The sequence below is a fragment of the Leucopleurus acutus genome, assembly GCF_964270905.1.
Source record: "Leucopleurus acutus genome assembly, chromosome: 7".
Lineage (NCBI taxonomy): Eukaryota > Metazoa > Chordata > Mammalia > Artiodactyla > Delphinidae > Leucopleurus > Leucopleurus acutus.
Window position 1 is genome coordinate 10,843,717 of NC_139150.1, and position 16,084 is coordinate 10,859,800.

Here is a 16,084-nt window from a genome sequence, read left to right on the forward strand (position 1 = left end):
TTTCACAATGCACTGATGTGAGGTCCTGCCTGCCTTGGTCCCTGCCGAGTTTCCAGCTTCCCACTCCCTCCCATTTAATGCTGTCCAACATGCTTCCACGTGTCTGCTCAGACTCTCCTTCTGGAGCACCCATTCTCTCCTGCAACTCCAGCCAGCCAACTTCTACTCATCTTTTTAGTTTTGTTTACAATCCCATGTTTCCTTAAAAGCTCCCCTTGGGGAGCTGTCCTCTTTCTCTCCTTTGAGCCTCTTTGTACCCTGTGCAGTTTCCATCAGAACCTCTGGTCCTTTAGCTTTCTTACATTTATTCCTGTATCCGTTTCCCTTGAGGGCAGAGTCTTTGTGTTACTGAGCCCAGCACAGTGCCAGACACAGAACTGGAGTTTGTTTAAAGGATGCCTGGATGAATGAATGAATGAATGGGATAGCATTTGCCTCACTGTGGGAGGGCGTGGCAGGTCTAGCCCATGGTGAAGATGTGGAGCTAGATGTGCCTGGGAGGCATCCGGGGTCCATATTCAGAGGCTTGGCTTGAGGAAGCATCTGTCAGCTGTGGCCCAGCAACCTTCAGGGCACCTTGTTTTGGGTGACACACTCTGCTCAAACTCCCTTTGTCAAGTGGGAATCCCATTCTTCCAAGAGAGGTCACATTGCTTCTCTGCCTACACGCCTCCCATGGCTCCCCAGTGCCCTCGGGACAGGCCCAGATTCTGAGCCAGCCTACAGAGCCCTTCATAATGGGACATATTCTCGTGATTTCCTTGTGACTTGCATACGTCCCAGCTGGGAAGAAGGAAAGGATGCCCATTCCTGCTCACCACTGGCTGGGGGCAAACTCATGGCTCATCTCATCTGCTGGGGTTAAGTAGTTAAACTCCCATCTCAGGCCCCACTTGCAATGATTGTGATTCAGTGGGTCTCGGCAGGGTCCCAGAATCTACTAAGTGCCCCAGGAGAGTCTGGAGAGGGTGGGGGGAATTCACATTCGATGCTGCCATGTGTCTGCCATGCCCTCCCACCAGAGCTGTGTTTCTGTGGCCTGTGCAGCAAGACTTGGCACTTGGATGCTGTGCCAGCGCCCTGGAGCCGGGAGCAGCTGCTCTAATTCATGCAAAGGAAGGCGCCCAGGTTTGCCCTGTCTATTTATAGCTTATTTATGAAGAAGGAAAAACAAGGGCCCAGTTGCCTTAGCAACTGGGAGCATCATGGGCTGCTTTCCCTGCAATGGGAAGATGGCCAAGTCTCCTTGTGGGGGGCACCCCCGGATGTGTGTGTATCCTGATAGAGGATGGGGGTGAGCCTTCCAGGGCCCGTCCCATGCTGGGCTTCTAGCAGCCTGCAGGTTGGGGGAGGGTGCTTGCCAGGGCCTTGGAAAATCCAGGCTGGCGCAGGGGCCGTGCACAGCTGAACCCTCCGTATGGGGTGCACCCTCTGGTCTCCTGGACTCAGTGCTAACTCCTGTCCTCCGGGTGTCTACCCTGCTGCCTCAGGCTCTCTTGGGAGCCGTTTCCTGGCTGTGCTCTGGTATGTGTCGTATGTGTCACTTAGGGCACTTAGCACAGTGAACTGGAGGTGCAGTTCCCAGACCAGCGCCCCTCAAGACTAGGATGTGGCACAGAGCCTGGCACCAAGGAAGGGTTTAATAAATACTGAATGAATAAATGGATGAACGAATGAAGGAATAAAATCTTTACAGTTTACACTGCATGCTCTTACTTGGTATGCCCAAGGCAAGAGAAACATTGTAATGTGCTCTCATTTTATAGAAGAGGAAACAGATGAGCGATGAAGGGACCAGCCTCCAATCACACAGCTGGGAACTAGCTGAGTGTGCCTTGCTTTTGTTCTGGCAAACCCCCGGGAACATGGGAGCTTGGGTTCCGGTTGGACTGTAATTGCCAGGGGTCAGGGAAGTGGAGCTGTGTCTGGTCTGGGGCTGGGAGGCATGTGGTTTGAATTGTGGCTCTGCCAGTTAGCTGTGTGCCATGTATCACCTTGAGCCAGTGACTTCACTTCTCTGGGCCTCAGTTGCCTCATCTGTAAAGTGGGGCAGTGATACTTGGTCCTCAGGGACTGCCAGCTCCCTGAGGGCAGCCCTGTGTCTGTCTCTTGATCATCTGTTTTCTGTGTTGGCACATTCTAGGTGCTTAGGGTGACCATGAGGCCCTGTATATAAAGTGGTTAGAACAGGTTGTGGGGGGCATGCAGGGAATGTTGGTTGTTACTATATTATTAGGAAACGGAGGCCCAGAGAGTCTGATGGCTCCCCTGAGGTCACACAGCCAGATCCAGAGCAGAAGTGGTAGCTTTACTAGTCAGTCAGTTTTGGTGGCACTGCCAGGGATTAAGTGGGACTGTGTCCAGGTCCAGGCTCTAGACTGGGCTGCAGTCCAGGGGGCAGCAGTCATGTTGGACAGGGAGGCCGAAGCAGGGTCTCTAGGTGCTGGGGATCTAGGGCTGCCCTCCCTACAGCCCTGACCCAGGCTGAGCGGAGTTGCTGGGGCCTTGGACTGCGCGCCTCAGGGGCCGAGTCAGGCTGCCTGGAAACTCTCTGTCGCCCTCTGCTGGCTCCAGCTGCCTCTGCTGGGCCACCTCTAGAAGCCACAAGACAGACAGTGCCACCACCTCAGCTCATCTGGGTGTGAAAACCATACCAAAGAGACCCAGTTAGGAAGAGAAATGCCCCGGGACAAACTGAGATCACAAATCATCTCCACATCCTTCCCTGGCTCCTCCAGCTGGACACAGATGCCGTGCCACTGTGCTCTGGGGGGGCTGCAGGCTGCTGTGCTTCCCTTTGCTGCAGCCGCATCAGATTCATCACTGTTTCCTGAAAACAAATCACGCCAGGGCTTTTCGTTTGGTTTTGTTTGCTTCATACCCCAGGACTTCGCTTGTGTGTCCATCCCTCCTGTCTTCTCACCCCACGAGCTCACACTCTGTCCTTCTGAGCCTCTTGGCTTCTGCAGCAGCCCTCCTCCACCCAGCCCTTAGCATGCCAGGCTGTGAGTCTTTCTGGGGTCTTCTCTCCTCCCTCGGACTGTGAACTCACGAGGTGTATTCATTTCTTAGAGCTGCTGTTACAAAGTACCACAAACTGGGTGGCTTAAATAACAGAAATAACAGAAACTTATTGTCAGGAATTCCCCGGCGGTCCAGTGGTTAGGACTTCGCACTTTTACCACTGAGGGTCCAGGTTCAGTCCCTGGTCGGGGAACTAAGATGCTGCAAGCTGCACAGCATGGCAAAAAAAAAAAAAGAAAAAAGAAAAAAAAGGAAAAAAAAAAGAAACGTATTGTCTCACAGTTATGAAGGCTAGAAGTCTGAAAGCAAGGTGTTGGTGTTGTCAGGGTAGGTTCCTTCTGAGGGCTGTTCCGGGCCCCCGGCCTAGCTTCTGGTAGTTTGCTGCCAATCTCTGACATTCCTTGGCTTGATCTCTGCTGTCACGTTCACATGGTGTTCTCCCTGTGTGAACGTCTGTCTGTAACTTTCCCCTTTGAAAAAGACCTCAATCGTGCTGGATTAAGATCTACCCTAATGACCTCATTTTCACTTGATTACCTCTGTCAAGGCCCTATCTTCAAATAAGGTCACATCCTGAGGTATTGGGGTTTGGGACTTCAACATGTCAGCTTTGGGAGGGGGGACACAATTCAATCCACAACATGAGAAGAGGAACTCCATCTGGTTCACCTATGTGTTCATTCCCTCAAAGCTGAGCTCAGAGCAGGTGTGACAGAGTGTAATGAACATTGTGAAAGCAGTCCTTCATTCTATCATTATTTACTGACCCTCACGGCATCTGGGGCACATTGAATTATGACCTGTCCTGTCTAGGTCTTATGGAGTCGAGCCTCTCTCATCAGGAAGTGGACATTTCTAGGACAGAGCCCGTCTTTTTACTTTTCACATTCACCAAAGCAGAAACTTGGTGACACTGGAGACACTCAAACCTCTTCATCAGTAGATTCCTGTGGGGGTGGGTGGTGAGGCCTCATTTTCCTATGTCGCACAGAAGACCCAAAGAAGTAATGAAAAGGAATTGAACCTTTGACAAATATTTATTGAACACATAGTTGTGACAGGCACGGTTCTGGGTGATTGGGATGCCATTCATTCATTCATTCATTCATTCCTAGAAACAAGCTTGACACATAGTAGGTGCTGAGCAAATAATTTCATTACATAATTGAATCATTTAAATATTTGCTGAGTGAATAAATTAATTCAGCCCACAATTATTGCTGCTGTGATCTACTTGCTGTGTAAATTTGAGCAAGTTACTTTACGTCAATGAACCTTAATTTCCATCAGTAAAGTGAGTTGAATTACATAGTTACCTTTGAGGTTTGTTGGCAGGATGAAATGAATATGCTATTAACAATAATAGCTATTTATGGAGAAGTTCTACATGCCAGGATAAATGCTCTCTACATACAATTTTCTTTTTTTCTTTTTAAATTTAATTAATTAATTTATTTTTGGCTATGTTGGGTCTTCGCTGCTGTGCGTGGGCTTTCTCTAGTTGTGGTGAGCAGGGGCTACTCTTCATTGCGGTGCGCAGGCTTCTCACTGTGGTGACTTCTCTTGTTGCGGAGCACGGGCTCTAGGTGCACAGGCTTCAGTAGTTGTGGCGCACGGGCTTAGTTGCTCTGTGGCATGTGGGATCTTCCTGGACCAGGGATTGAACCCGTCTCCCATGCACTGGCCGGTGGATTCTTAACCACTGTGCCACCAGGGAAGTCCTCCACATACAATTTTCAATTTTCACAGCAGCTTTTTAAAAACTGAAATTAACATAACAAAAATTTCACCATTTAAAAATGTGCGGGGCAGTGGCTTTTAGTATATTCACAATGGTGTCTCTAACGACTAATGATGGTGAATAGCTTTTTTTACAGGCTTCTTGTTCATTTCACAGAAGCCTTTTGAGGCAGCTATTATCCCCATTTGACAGCAGAGGAAACAAATTCAGACAGTTGAGAGGACTTTTGCTCATTGCAAGGAGGTGGTGGAGCGGTGCCTGGAACTTTAGTGTCTCTGTCTCTGAAGCTCCATGTAGTCGAATTAGCAGTAGAAACCGCTCTGGTCTGGTGGGCAGGAGGCCTAGTCTCTGGTGTGCCCACCTTGGGTAAGTCCTTTCCCCCCCGACTTCTCCGGGTGTCAGTTTCTCCTCCGCGCCACTTGGGGTGCTATACTCCAAACATCTCCAGGCTCCTCTAGGAGCCCCTAACTCTAAGATCCATCACCCTAGCGCGGAGTTTCCTCCGCCCCTTCAGCCCTAGGTTGCCGGCGGCGCCGGAAGTGCATGGCTATTTTCGTTTGCTCCCGCCCCCGGCCCGGAAGTACTTTTTCGGGAAAGATGGCGGCTGTGTCAGTGTATGAGCCACCGGTTGGAGGTTTCTCTTTCGAAAACTGCCGCAGGTGTGGCCATGTCCCGGGCAGGGTTCAGGGCGGGAGTGGGAATGCGGTGCCGGGGTCGGAGTTGGGTTGCGGTCTGAGCCGGGAAGTCCGAACGAATGGTGGAGCGCGGGGCCCGCGGCCCGCGCGGCACCTGTGACTCAGGGGAATTAGGGCCTGAGCGTGTTTCTCCTGAGGCCGGGTCGGCTCTTCCACTTCCCCAGCGCACCGGGACACCCTCCATCTCCGGGACGGTGGTGCGGACCCTCTCAGACGCTCCCTTCGCAGAAAAGCGGGACGGTAGTCCTGCTGTTGGGAGGAGCCAATGAAACAGATGGGCTTGAAAGCAAATGCTAGTAGTTTTTGCTTCTCCCGAGTTCCCTATTAGAAACTCTTCGTGCCAGTGCGGCGCAATGTGGTCCTGCCCTTCAACCCTTTATTCTCTCATTTGCTCTCAGAAATGCCATCTTGGAAGCCGATTTTGCAAAGAAAGGATCCAAGCTTCCAATGGCCCGGAAAACTGGGACGACTATCGCAGGAGTGGTTTATAAGGTAAGCCGGGACAGGCTGAGAGCAGCAGTGTCAACTAATTTCAGGAACCAGGCCCCTTGGCCTCTTTTACTTCTCTGGGCTGTGTGAGGAAGGGCACATCTTACAGAGTACTATATCAGGAAAAGCTCCTTTAGGAGAGACTACGTCAGTTTTGTGCACTTATCGGCAGTTTATATTCCTTGCTCACTCTGCAGTTTTCGACAGGAAGCCAGTTTTCTGTCTTAAGTTACTACTTTAGGAAGCAGTATGATGTAATGGGAGAAAACAAAAATGTTTAACCATTTAGCTTTTTTGCGGCCTCTAACTTTGGGCAGGTCATTTTCCTTCTCACAGCCTCACTTTCTAATCCATCAGGTGGACATAACTCCTGACCTAAATTGTTGTAAGGGTTAAAAGACATAACTGGTTATTGTTGTTAATGGTAAAAAGTGACATCTTTTAAAAAGAAATTGACAGGCGTGGCTATTTTTTTTTTTTTTTTTTTTCCGGTACGCGGGCCTCTCACTGTTGTGGCCTCTCCCGTTGCGGAGCACAGGCTCCGGACGTGCAGGCTCAGCGGCCATGGCTCACGGGCCCAGCCACTCCGCGGCATGTGGGATCTTCCCAGACCGGGGCACAAACCTGTGTCCCCTGCATCGGCAGGCGGACTCTCAACCACTGCGCTACCAGGGAAGCCCAGGCATGGCTATTTTAATGGAAAGATGTCTGCATCTTAATCCAGACTTTTCTGATATTGGCTCTGTGATTTGTAAGGAATTCACTGAATCTCTGAGCCTCATTGAAAACAGGAATGATAGTTCCTACTGCCTACTGAGGGTTCAACCAATAATGTTTATTAATAAGCTTTTCGTTGAATGCCGAAAGTATAGCACAATATTTCAGCGCGTGGTGGGGTGGTTGGGGGAGCAGGGGATGGTCAACATTGTTTTTCCTAAACTAGAGTAGAGAACTGTGGTTTGTATATGTGAAGTTGTTTTAAAGTATATATTTCTTAAAAATAGGATGGCATAGTTCTTGGAGCAGATACAAGGGCAACTGAAGGAATGGTTGTTGCTGACAAGAACTGTTCAAAAATACACTTCATATCTCCTAACATTTAGTAAGTATTGATTAGTTTGAATGACTCATTTTTAAACATGTCAGGGGTAAAATTGAATTTACTCTTTCTCTCTAAAACCTGTTGTTAGCCTGTATTTTCTTTCTGTCTCCCTTAAATGGCATTTCCATCCATCTGAGCTAGCCATCCCCAAGTCCTCTTTTTTATTTTAAAAAATATTTATTTATTTATTTATTTGGCTGTGCTGGGTCTTAGTTGTGGCACCCTGACGCGTGCGGGATCTTTAGCTGCAGTGTGCGGGATCTTTTAGTTGCGGCATGCAGGCTCTTAGTTTCGGCATGCGGGATCTAGTTTCCTGACCAGGGATCAAACCCGGGCCCCCTGCACTGGGAGCACAGAGTCTTAACTGCTGGACCACCAGGGCAGTCCCTCAAGTCCTCTTTTTGCTTTAGTCTTCAGTTCATTTGGTACCCAGTTCTGCCTTCTGTGTGCCTTTTGAATCCACTCCCTTCTCTCCTTCCCTCTACTAAGGCCTTAGCTCGGATTCTTTTTTCTCAGCTGGATTATTGCAGTTGTCATTTAAATGGTCTCTCTGCCTTTGGCCTTTTCTTTATTTGTATTGTTCACTCTTCTGTCATGTTGGGTTTTGTAAAACATGGATCTATTATGTCCCTTTCCTGTTTAAAAACTTTTCAAGAGATTTTTCACATTTCCACACTGCTTTCAGGATAAAATCGAAACTCTAGCATGATATTCAAGGTCTTGTACAATTTCACAGAAAGCTTACCTTTTCATCCTATTTAGCTGCTGTCACTCTATGTTCCAGTTATACCTGCGCTGTCCCTATTTCCCTCATGTCCCTGTTCTCCACATGTCCAAGCTGTTTTACCCTTGCTTTTGCTAGCCCCTCTGCTTAGAAATGCCCTTTCCTCTTCTCTGTATAGTGTTTTTATTCTGTCCTTCCAAATCCAGCTCACATGAAACCTCTTCTCAAAGATCAGAGTTAACTGCTCTCTTCTCCAATTTCCTACAGCATTTTCTACCTATGCTACTATATTGTATTATATGTCTCCTCCACTCAAGTTTGAAATCAAGTGCTATTACTGTGTCATATTTTCTTTATTCTCAACACTTTGGAGCTTAGTACTAGATATTTGGTATCTAGTATCTAGATATGGTATCTAGATATTTGGTATCTAGTATCTAGATATGGTATCTAGATATTTGGTATCTAGTACTAAATACTTGGTAAATGTAAATTGCAAGGCTTTTGACATTCCTTGCTCTTTTGTACAACTTGGATATTTTCTAGGATCAGTAAAATGCACACTCTGTTCAGAACATAGAAACTAATGATTTGAAATATTCCAATGGGCTACAGAAAATATATTTGTATATAATTAGATGTGCATTCTTAATTTTATGTCTATTTAAGCTTGGTTAGAGCAGTTACAGTGCAGGTATACTCAAAAACATCTATGTCCCTGAACTTTGTGGAAGTTTTCCAAGAAGCTCCACTTCTAATTGAGCCCTTTGGTAATTGAATTTCAGCTACGTTTCTAATTGTATTTTTTAGTTGTTGTGGTGCTGGGACAGCTGCGGACACAGACATGACAACCCAGCTCATTTCTTCCAACTTGGAGCTCCACTCTCTTTCCACTGGCCGCCTTCCCAGAGTCGTGACGGCCAATCGGATGCTGAAGCAGATGCTTTTCAGGTAAGGTTCCAGGATGGGGATTTCTGTAGTATTTTTTTCTCATGTCTTAGATTTTCAGCCAAGGGAAGCCTGGAAGCTCGAGGAAAGGCATTAAGAAATACACATTTTATTCCAGAAATCAGTTGTTACTAAAAAGACACTTTAATTTCATAAGGCTTTTGATAATGTATTTGAATTTACAGGGTCTGGGTTTTTTTTTTTTTTTTTCATGACTGAATCACATGTGACCAATTGAGTCATTTCCTGAGGCTTAGGGTATTGCTGGATAAAAAAACCTTTTTTGTTCATAGTAAGAAAGAGCTGGAAGGAACCTTTGAGTTCTTCTTGTGAACACACACAAACACAAATGATTGTTTTTTCTTCCTTTTTTAGGGGCAAGATAACAGTGAAATGAAAAGTGATTATTTGTAGTTGGCTGTAAGTGGGTAGGATAGCGTTACTATTAACCAACATTTATTTGTTTGTGCCAGGCCCTGTGCTAAGTGCTTTATGCATGATCTCACTTTATCCCTTTAACTCTGAGTTAGGGGCTATTAACATGTCTAATTTGTAAGTGAACAAACTGAGGCTTAAAGAGATGCATTCATTTGCCTGACCTGACGTTCACTCCCTGCTGACTCCCACAGAGTTCCTCTTAGTAGTTTTGTTTCTCTTTAGTCCTTAACGATCACATCATCACTTTGTGTTTGTATAGGTCTAGACAGTTTTCAAATTTTAAGTCCATTTTCTCATTTGCTCCTCATAAAGAGAAGAGAAGCAATGTAGTATAGTGGAAATAGCCTGGACATTTAGTCTTGGGTTGGAATCCTGGCTTCTCCTTTTGTGACCTACCTTAGCTTTAATAAATTCTCTCCTCTTTCCTTCTTTATAGAATGTGTATCATGATACCTTTTTAAAATTTTTTAAAAAGTTGGTCAGAGGCCTATATTCTGGTCCTCATCATTCATTAAGCAACCTGCACAAGACATTTTCTTTTTCTCTGTCCCAAGTCGTAGCAGCTGCATCCAGGCCTGTGAGAGTTAAAGGGGAGCAGGAACAGAAGGCAAAGGTTGTAAGCCGGCAGCTCACAGGCCGTATTCAGCTTGTAAAGAAATTTCATTTGGGTCACATAGTGTTTTTAAAAAAAATAGTGGCAAATAATTATAAATTGGGAGCTTTGAATTTACAATATGGATTTCCAGCTTCTTCTGATAAAAGCTCATAAAGCGGGCGGTGATGTGGGACTGAGTGGCCGTTGTTGCCTTTGGAAGTGGGAGCATGTGTTCTGGCCTGTCAGACCTTGCATGGCTCACTTCTCTGTTTCCTGCCTGGCCCTTGCCTTCCTGTGAACTTGCAGGTCTTCGTCTCCAAGTGTAGCATGGCCCCTGGGCTCTCAGGAAGTGGATATGAGGTTTAATATAGCTACGCAGCAAGGCCGGTAGAATAGTTCCCATTTTACAGCAGAGGATACCAGGGTTTATGAGTCATATGGGCAGGAAGCCTGGTCCATATCTACCCAATTCCTACTCTGGCTGTACTGAGCCTTTATGTCAGTGATTTCCATTTATTTATGTACGTAATCATCATCCTAATCCTGGAGAATTATCACCTATCAAATAAATTCTTCCAGTGCAGTGTGAGAACTTGTTAAAGCACATCTGTTGTCAAGATAACTGAAGACATTTGTGATTTTGAATGTAAAGCTCCCTCTGGTGGTTTGTGTGGTGCATTACATTTAAAACAATTTTTAAATTTGTAAAATTGCAGTAAATATCATTTCAAGATTGCTTGCAGTGTCATTTAGCATTTAGCTAAATCTAGCAGATGTTTCTGTTAATCTCTTTAGAATGTTTCAGGAATTCTAAATTCTCTTTTTTCAGTGTTTTATTATCTTTAGTTTAACATACTTTGTAAAAGTTAAATTTTATCAAAGTTTTGAGAAGAACACAAAAATTTAAACCAGGATAATTATGGTTCTTTATGTCTTTTGACATTTTTGTTGAGTTACGTAAAGTGGGTCACTAGTATAAGAGAAAAATCATAGGATTTGACTTTAGAACTTTGCCTCAGATCCTGTCTACAATGCTCACATTTGTGTAACTTTAGGCTGTTCACCTCACCCTTCTTATCCTCAGTTTCTTCCTCAATAAAATGGGGATAATAGTTCTGTCTCTCTAACTTTTGGGGAGGAAATGAATAAAGAAACAAGGCTTATGCAATGCCTAGTACAGGGCCTGATACATAGTTAGATCCTCATTCAGAGGCTGAAAAAAGAATACAAGGTGTACTCTTGCTGTTTTCTTCCCCCTGAATAATCTATTTCCTTGTATGTGAATAAGTGAGAAAAGAGGGTTTGATAAACAAAAGTGGACGTCTTTTTCCTTCCTTAAGCAGTACTTTTATTTAACTTCTGTGGTGGCTATGTAGAAGATACCTGTGATACTTGTTCCTTCTGAACATAGAGGCTTCTTGTTGAGTCTAGCAGAAAGCTTTGATATGCTGTTCTGTATATACTATTCTGTATATACTATTCTGTATATACTGTTCTGTATTCTGGAAACTATTTGAATATGTAGAGGCTTTAAAATTTTATTTTATTATATTGTAATTTTTTTTTCCTTACAAAAGTACTATGTATTCATTGTAGAAAATTCTGAAAATACTGTAAAGCGCAAAGAAAAAATAGGCGAGAATCACATTTTGGCTGGTTGTATATACTCCTAGACTTTTAAATTTATTTATTCGTTCATTCATTCACTTGATCATCCCTTCCTCCCGTATTATAAGTGCATGTTCACAGTAAAAAAGCTAGAAGATATAGATAAAAAATTATAGAAATTATCTGAATTTCTACCACCTATAAGCAGTCGGTGCTAACAGATTATGGTACACTCTTCAAGGTTTTTCCTATCTTAAATAATACATATTTTGTTCTATAAAAATGGGATCATAGTTGTGCTTTCTATCCCATAATGTAACCTAATCTTTTCACCTACCAGTGCCTCTTCAATAGTTTCCATGTTGGGGTATTTCAAAAAGAAAACCTTTTTATAAATTATTATAAAAGTAATGTCTGATCATTGTAAAAAATTCAGACACTATGGAAATGTGAAAAGAAGCAAGTAGATTTCAGCTGACACTCTGCCACTTAAGCACATACACTGTGAATCTTTGAGATCTGTTTTCTTAGACCTTTTATACTAGGCATGTATACTCATGTATGTATTTGCAAAAATGGAATCCTGCTATATGTGTTGTTTTGTAAGTGACCCTGTTCACATAACAGTATATTGTGAATATTGTTCCCATCAGTAGACGAGCTCGGCATCCAGAGATTTTACCTTGAGCCCGTGGAGGACTTCTGGAGATCTGTAACTCCTGAAATAGTGAAAAATTTTTGTGTGTACACTTGTTATGGGCCAGGGTTCCACAATTTTAATCATTTTTTCCGTGGGGTCTGTGCCCCCAAAAGTTTAAGAACCATAGATCGGTATCCTAATTTTTGTTGGACCACAGTAATCTATTTTATTAACCAATTTTTGAAGATTAACAATATTGCTTACTTTAAAGTGTTTAAGGTATTGTAAGGTATTCTGCCGATCCTTTGGAATATAGAATCTTTAGGTACTTGTGTTATTAATTCTTTAAGCTATATTCTAAAATAAATTCCTAGAAGTAGAATTGCTGGGTCAAAGGTAGGCACATTTAACATTTTAATATATATTGCCAAAATTGTCCTTGAGAAAGATTACCATCGGTAGTGCATGAAAAATGCAGCATGGTTTTTAACGATTGTGTAGTGTTCCATTGTATAGCTGTATTAGTTTAGCTAATTCTGACTGTTTCCACTTTTTTAGCATCATAAGCAGTTACCACAAAAAACATTCTTATGCATTCATTTCTGCGTATTTGTCCTTTTATATCAATAGAATTAGATTCCTGGAAACAGAATTTCTGGATCCATTTTTAAGTATTTCATTGACTTGCCAAAATATCTTAGACTCTTCTAAAGTTATCGAACAGATTATGTTTTAGCTTGGAAGGGAACTAGCTGGTTATTAATTGACTTTAACTAAGCAGCGTGTTTGGCAGGCAGTTGATATAGTGGATCAAGCACTGGGCTGCGGGGGGAGTGGTGGATCTGGTGATTCTGGCTTCTCATCCCAGAGCGCTGGGATCTAGTCGTGACCCTTCTGCCAGCTCATGCGGCTTAGGACCAGTTTCTTCCCTTTTCTGGGCCTCTGTTCCCTCTTGAGGCTGCTTTTAAAATCCTTTCCTGCTCTTTATTTTTTCACTTATAAATGGAAGATTTGAAATAATAAATTGGTAATCAAGGGACACAGGAAATACTGGACTCGACCTAGAGCGCTTTCTGATGGGTAGCTATGTCTCAGACAGTCTAAAATTATGACTTTGATTGGTTCTTGTGTTATTTATATCAGTTTTAATGATTGTATCATTAGGCAAATTCAGCATGTGTTGGTTTCATTTTTCTTCCCAGAGATTTAAAGGCTCACAGTGGAGAACTTTAAATCCAGCATGTTTATCTAGCATAGCAGTTCTAATGGTAAAAAATTGAACCAGATACAAGGAAAGCAATCTGTAGAAGCGGAAAACCAACTAAGTAGAGGGTCCAAAGGAACAAATACGTGCAGAATTAAACAGAGGTGGGGGTGAGGCGGAAAATGTATTCTTGCCCATGTTCCTGAGAGATGCAGTTTCAAACTGTGGGCAGGAGCAATGGGTTTTATATAGGCTGTCATGGAGTTACTTCATTCACTTCCCTGCATGATGAAATACTTCTTTCTTTTACTCAGTATGAGCTCATATCTGTCATAATTTTGTGGATTTATTCAAGGGAAAGGTTTTTTTTTTTTTTTTTGCGGTACGCGGACGTCTCACTGTTGTGGCCTCTCCCGTTGCGGAGCACAGGCTCCGGACGCGCAGGCTCAGCGGCCATGGCTCAGGGGCTCAGCCCAGCCGGCATGTGGGATCCTCCCGGGCCGGGGCAGGAACCCGCGTCCCCTGCATCGGCAGGCTGACTCTCAACCACTGCGCCTCCAGGGAAGCCCGAGGGGAAAGGTGTTTTGACATTAGCTATTTTCCTATGAGGCTATGGTGAGGTTGATAATTTGAACAGCTTTAGTTGAGCAACAACTCACTGTTGACTTGGAAGGGAGCTTATCTGCTAAACACAGAGAGGTATGATGGGAGGGATGCTGATGATCTTTGGAGTAAGCCAAGCTTGGCTCTGAGGCTTAAAAATGTCTTTGGGTTGGTTTTCTCTTCTCTACCATGAGAATTATAGTGTCTTCTTTTGAAGGGGGTTGTGAGACTAAGATTATGTAAGGCACATGGAATGCCTCACACAATTTACAGTTTTTATTGGCTGATAGTAGATGTTCAAGTATGTTCGCTCCATTCCCTATTTTTTTCCCTTCAAAACAGTAATTATTTAATGAAGCAGTAGTAGTGTAAGAAAAGCTTTTTATTGTCTGACTTCAAATACAACTTTCAGTTAAGTTATAGTGATGCAATGTAGACTCATTTTTGTTTTTTCTTATGCATACTCTTATCACCAGGTATCAAGGTTACATTGGTGCAGCCCTAGTTTTGGGGGGAGTAGATGTTACTGGACCTCACCTCTACAGCATCTATCCTCATGGATCAACTGATAAGTTGCCTTATGTCACCATGGGTGAGTGTAATGTTTCCCTGATGTTTCAGAATCTTCTTATTTACTAAGGTGGTCTCTTAAAGTCGGTTTATTTCCTGATAGAGGAGGCAGTGCAGTACAGTGCTTTGATTCCTTCTACAAGTATTATTGAGTTCCTCCTAGGGATTAGGCCCTGTTTTATGTGCTTGGGATATAGCAGTGAACAAAATTCAGATACAGATTCTTGCCTGCAGGGAGTTTATATTTTAGTGGGGGTGGACAGACAATAACAGCAACAATTATAAATATATTTATATGTTAGAAAGAGATAAATCGTAGAGAAAAAAACAATGCAGGTGATATTGTACTTCAGTTATGCAAGATATTACCTTTGGGGGACACTGAGTCAAGAGTGTACAAAAATGTGATGTATTATTTCTAACATCTGCATGTGAATTTACAATTATCTCAAAACAAAAAGTTAAAAAATGTTAATGCAGTGCAAGGGGACTTGAGAAGGTTAAAGAAGGTTCATGAAGAAGGTGAGGTCTGAGTGGATGGGCCTCCTGGGCAGAGGGAAGGCTAGAGTGGAGGCCTCACTGGGGGAATAGGCCCGCACAGAGATTTTTTTTTTAAGCTAGAGTGACCAGAGTTCCTCTTTGCCACTTAATCTCTGAGGGATCCTGGGCATGTAATTCCTCTCTGAACCTTGATTTCCTTACTTGTGAAATGGTATCAGTAATACCTACCATGCATACCAGGTTATTTATAATGATTAGAAATAATGTGTATAAAGCATCTGGTCCAGTGCCTGGCCTATAAATAGTAGCTACGCCTTTTAGATCAGCCTTGTACATTTGTATTTTAGCTCTAGATGCTAGGTAAGAGTACTTTTTTTTAAATGACTAAAAAAGTGATAAAATTATATTTAGAAGAGTTGGGATTTTTGAATTTAACTTTCATGCTAAATTTCTGAGTGAAGTTGCATATGTCCAGGGACTTCCCTGGTGGTCCAGTGGTCAAGACTTCACCTTCCAATGCGGCGGGTGCGGGTTCTTTCCCTGGTCAGGGAGCTAAGATCCCACATGCCTCATGGCCAAAAAACAAAAACAGAAACAATGTTTTTTGTTTTTGTTTTTGTTTTTTTGCGGTACGTGGGCCTCTCACTGTTGTGGCCTCCTCCACTGTGGAGCACAGGCTTCGGAGGCCATGGCTCACGGGCCCAGACGCTCCGCGGCATGTGGGATCCTCCCGGACCGGGGCACGAACCCGCGTCCCCTGCATCGGCAGGCGGACTCTCAACCACTGTGCCACCAGGGAAGCCCAGAAACAATGTTGTAACAGATTGAATAAAGACTTGAAAAATGGTCCATATCAAAAATAAATCTTTAAAAAAAAAAAAGAAAGAAATTGCATATGTCCAGTAACTTGAACAGGTCATTTGTAGCTGGCGTTTTTCCAGCTGTTGTTTACCTTTTGCATTTTTTGTCTTGGTATCTTGGCTCTGCAGAGCCAGGAATAATGGCTGCCTTGAATAGTTTGGAAATTGCTAGCTTGAGACTTTGCTATTCCATTCCATGTAATGCACAAGCGTCTTATAAGATTTGTATGCAACAGATGTTCCATGTTTGTGAGAAGAATGATTTGTCCCCAGATACCGTATGGAATAATTATTTTTAAATGAAGATACTTACAGTAATTTTAGAATTGCTCTGTTCCATTT

General features: G+C 43.6%; 1 protein-coding gene across 1 annotated transcript in view; it reads left to right on the forward strand.

Moving 5' to 3' along the window:
- The first annotated feature begins 5,329 nt into the window (after nt 1-5,329).
- Nucleotides 5,330-16,084, forward strand: part of PSMB7 (proteasome 20S subunit beta 7) — a 59,484-nt gene continuing 48,729 nt past the window's right edge. Inside the window, exons 1-5 of the mRNA XM_082843499.1 lie at nt 5,330-5,424; nt 5,859-5,952; nt 6,954-7,051; nt 8,586-8,726; nt 14,288-14,403. Of these exons, the coding sequence (XP_082699625.1) occupies nt 5,363-5,424; nt 5,859-5,952; nt 6,954-7,051; nt 8,586-8,726; nt 14,288-14,403 (511 nt within the window). The 5' untranslated portion in view covers nt 5,330-5,362. The remainder of the gene's footprint in view (nt 5,425-5,858; nt 5,953-6,953; nt 7,052-8,585; nt 8,727-14,287; nt 14,404-16,084) is intronic.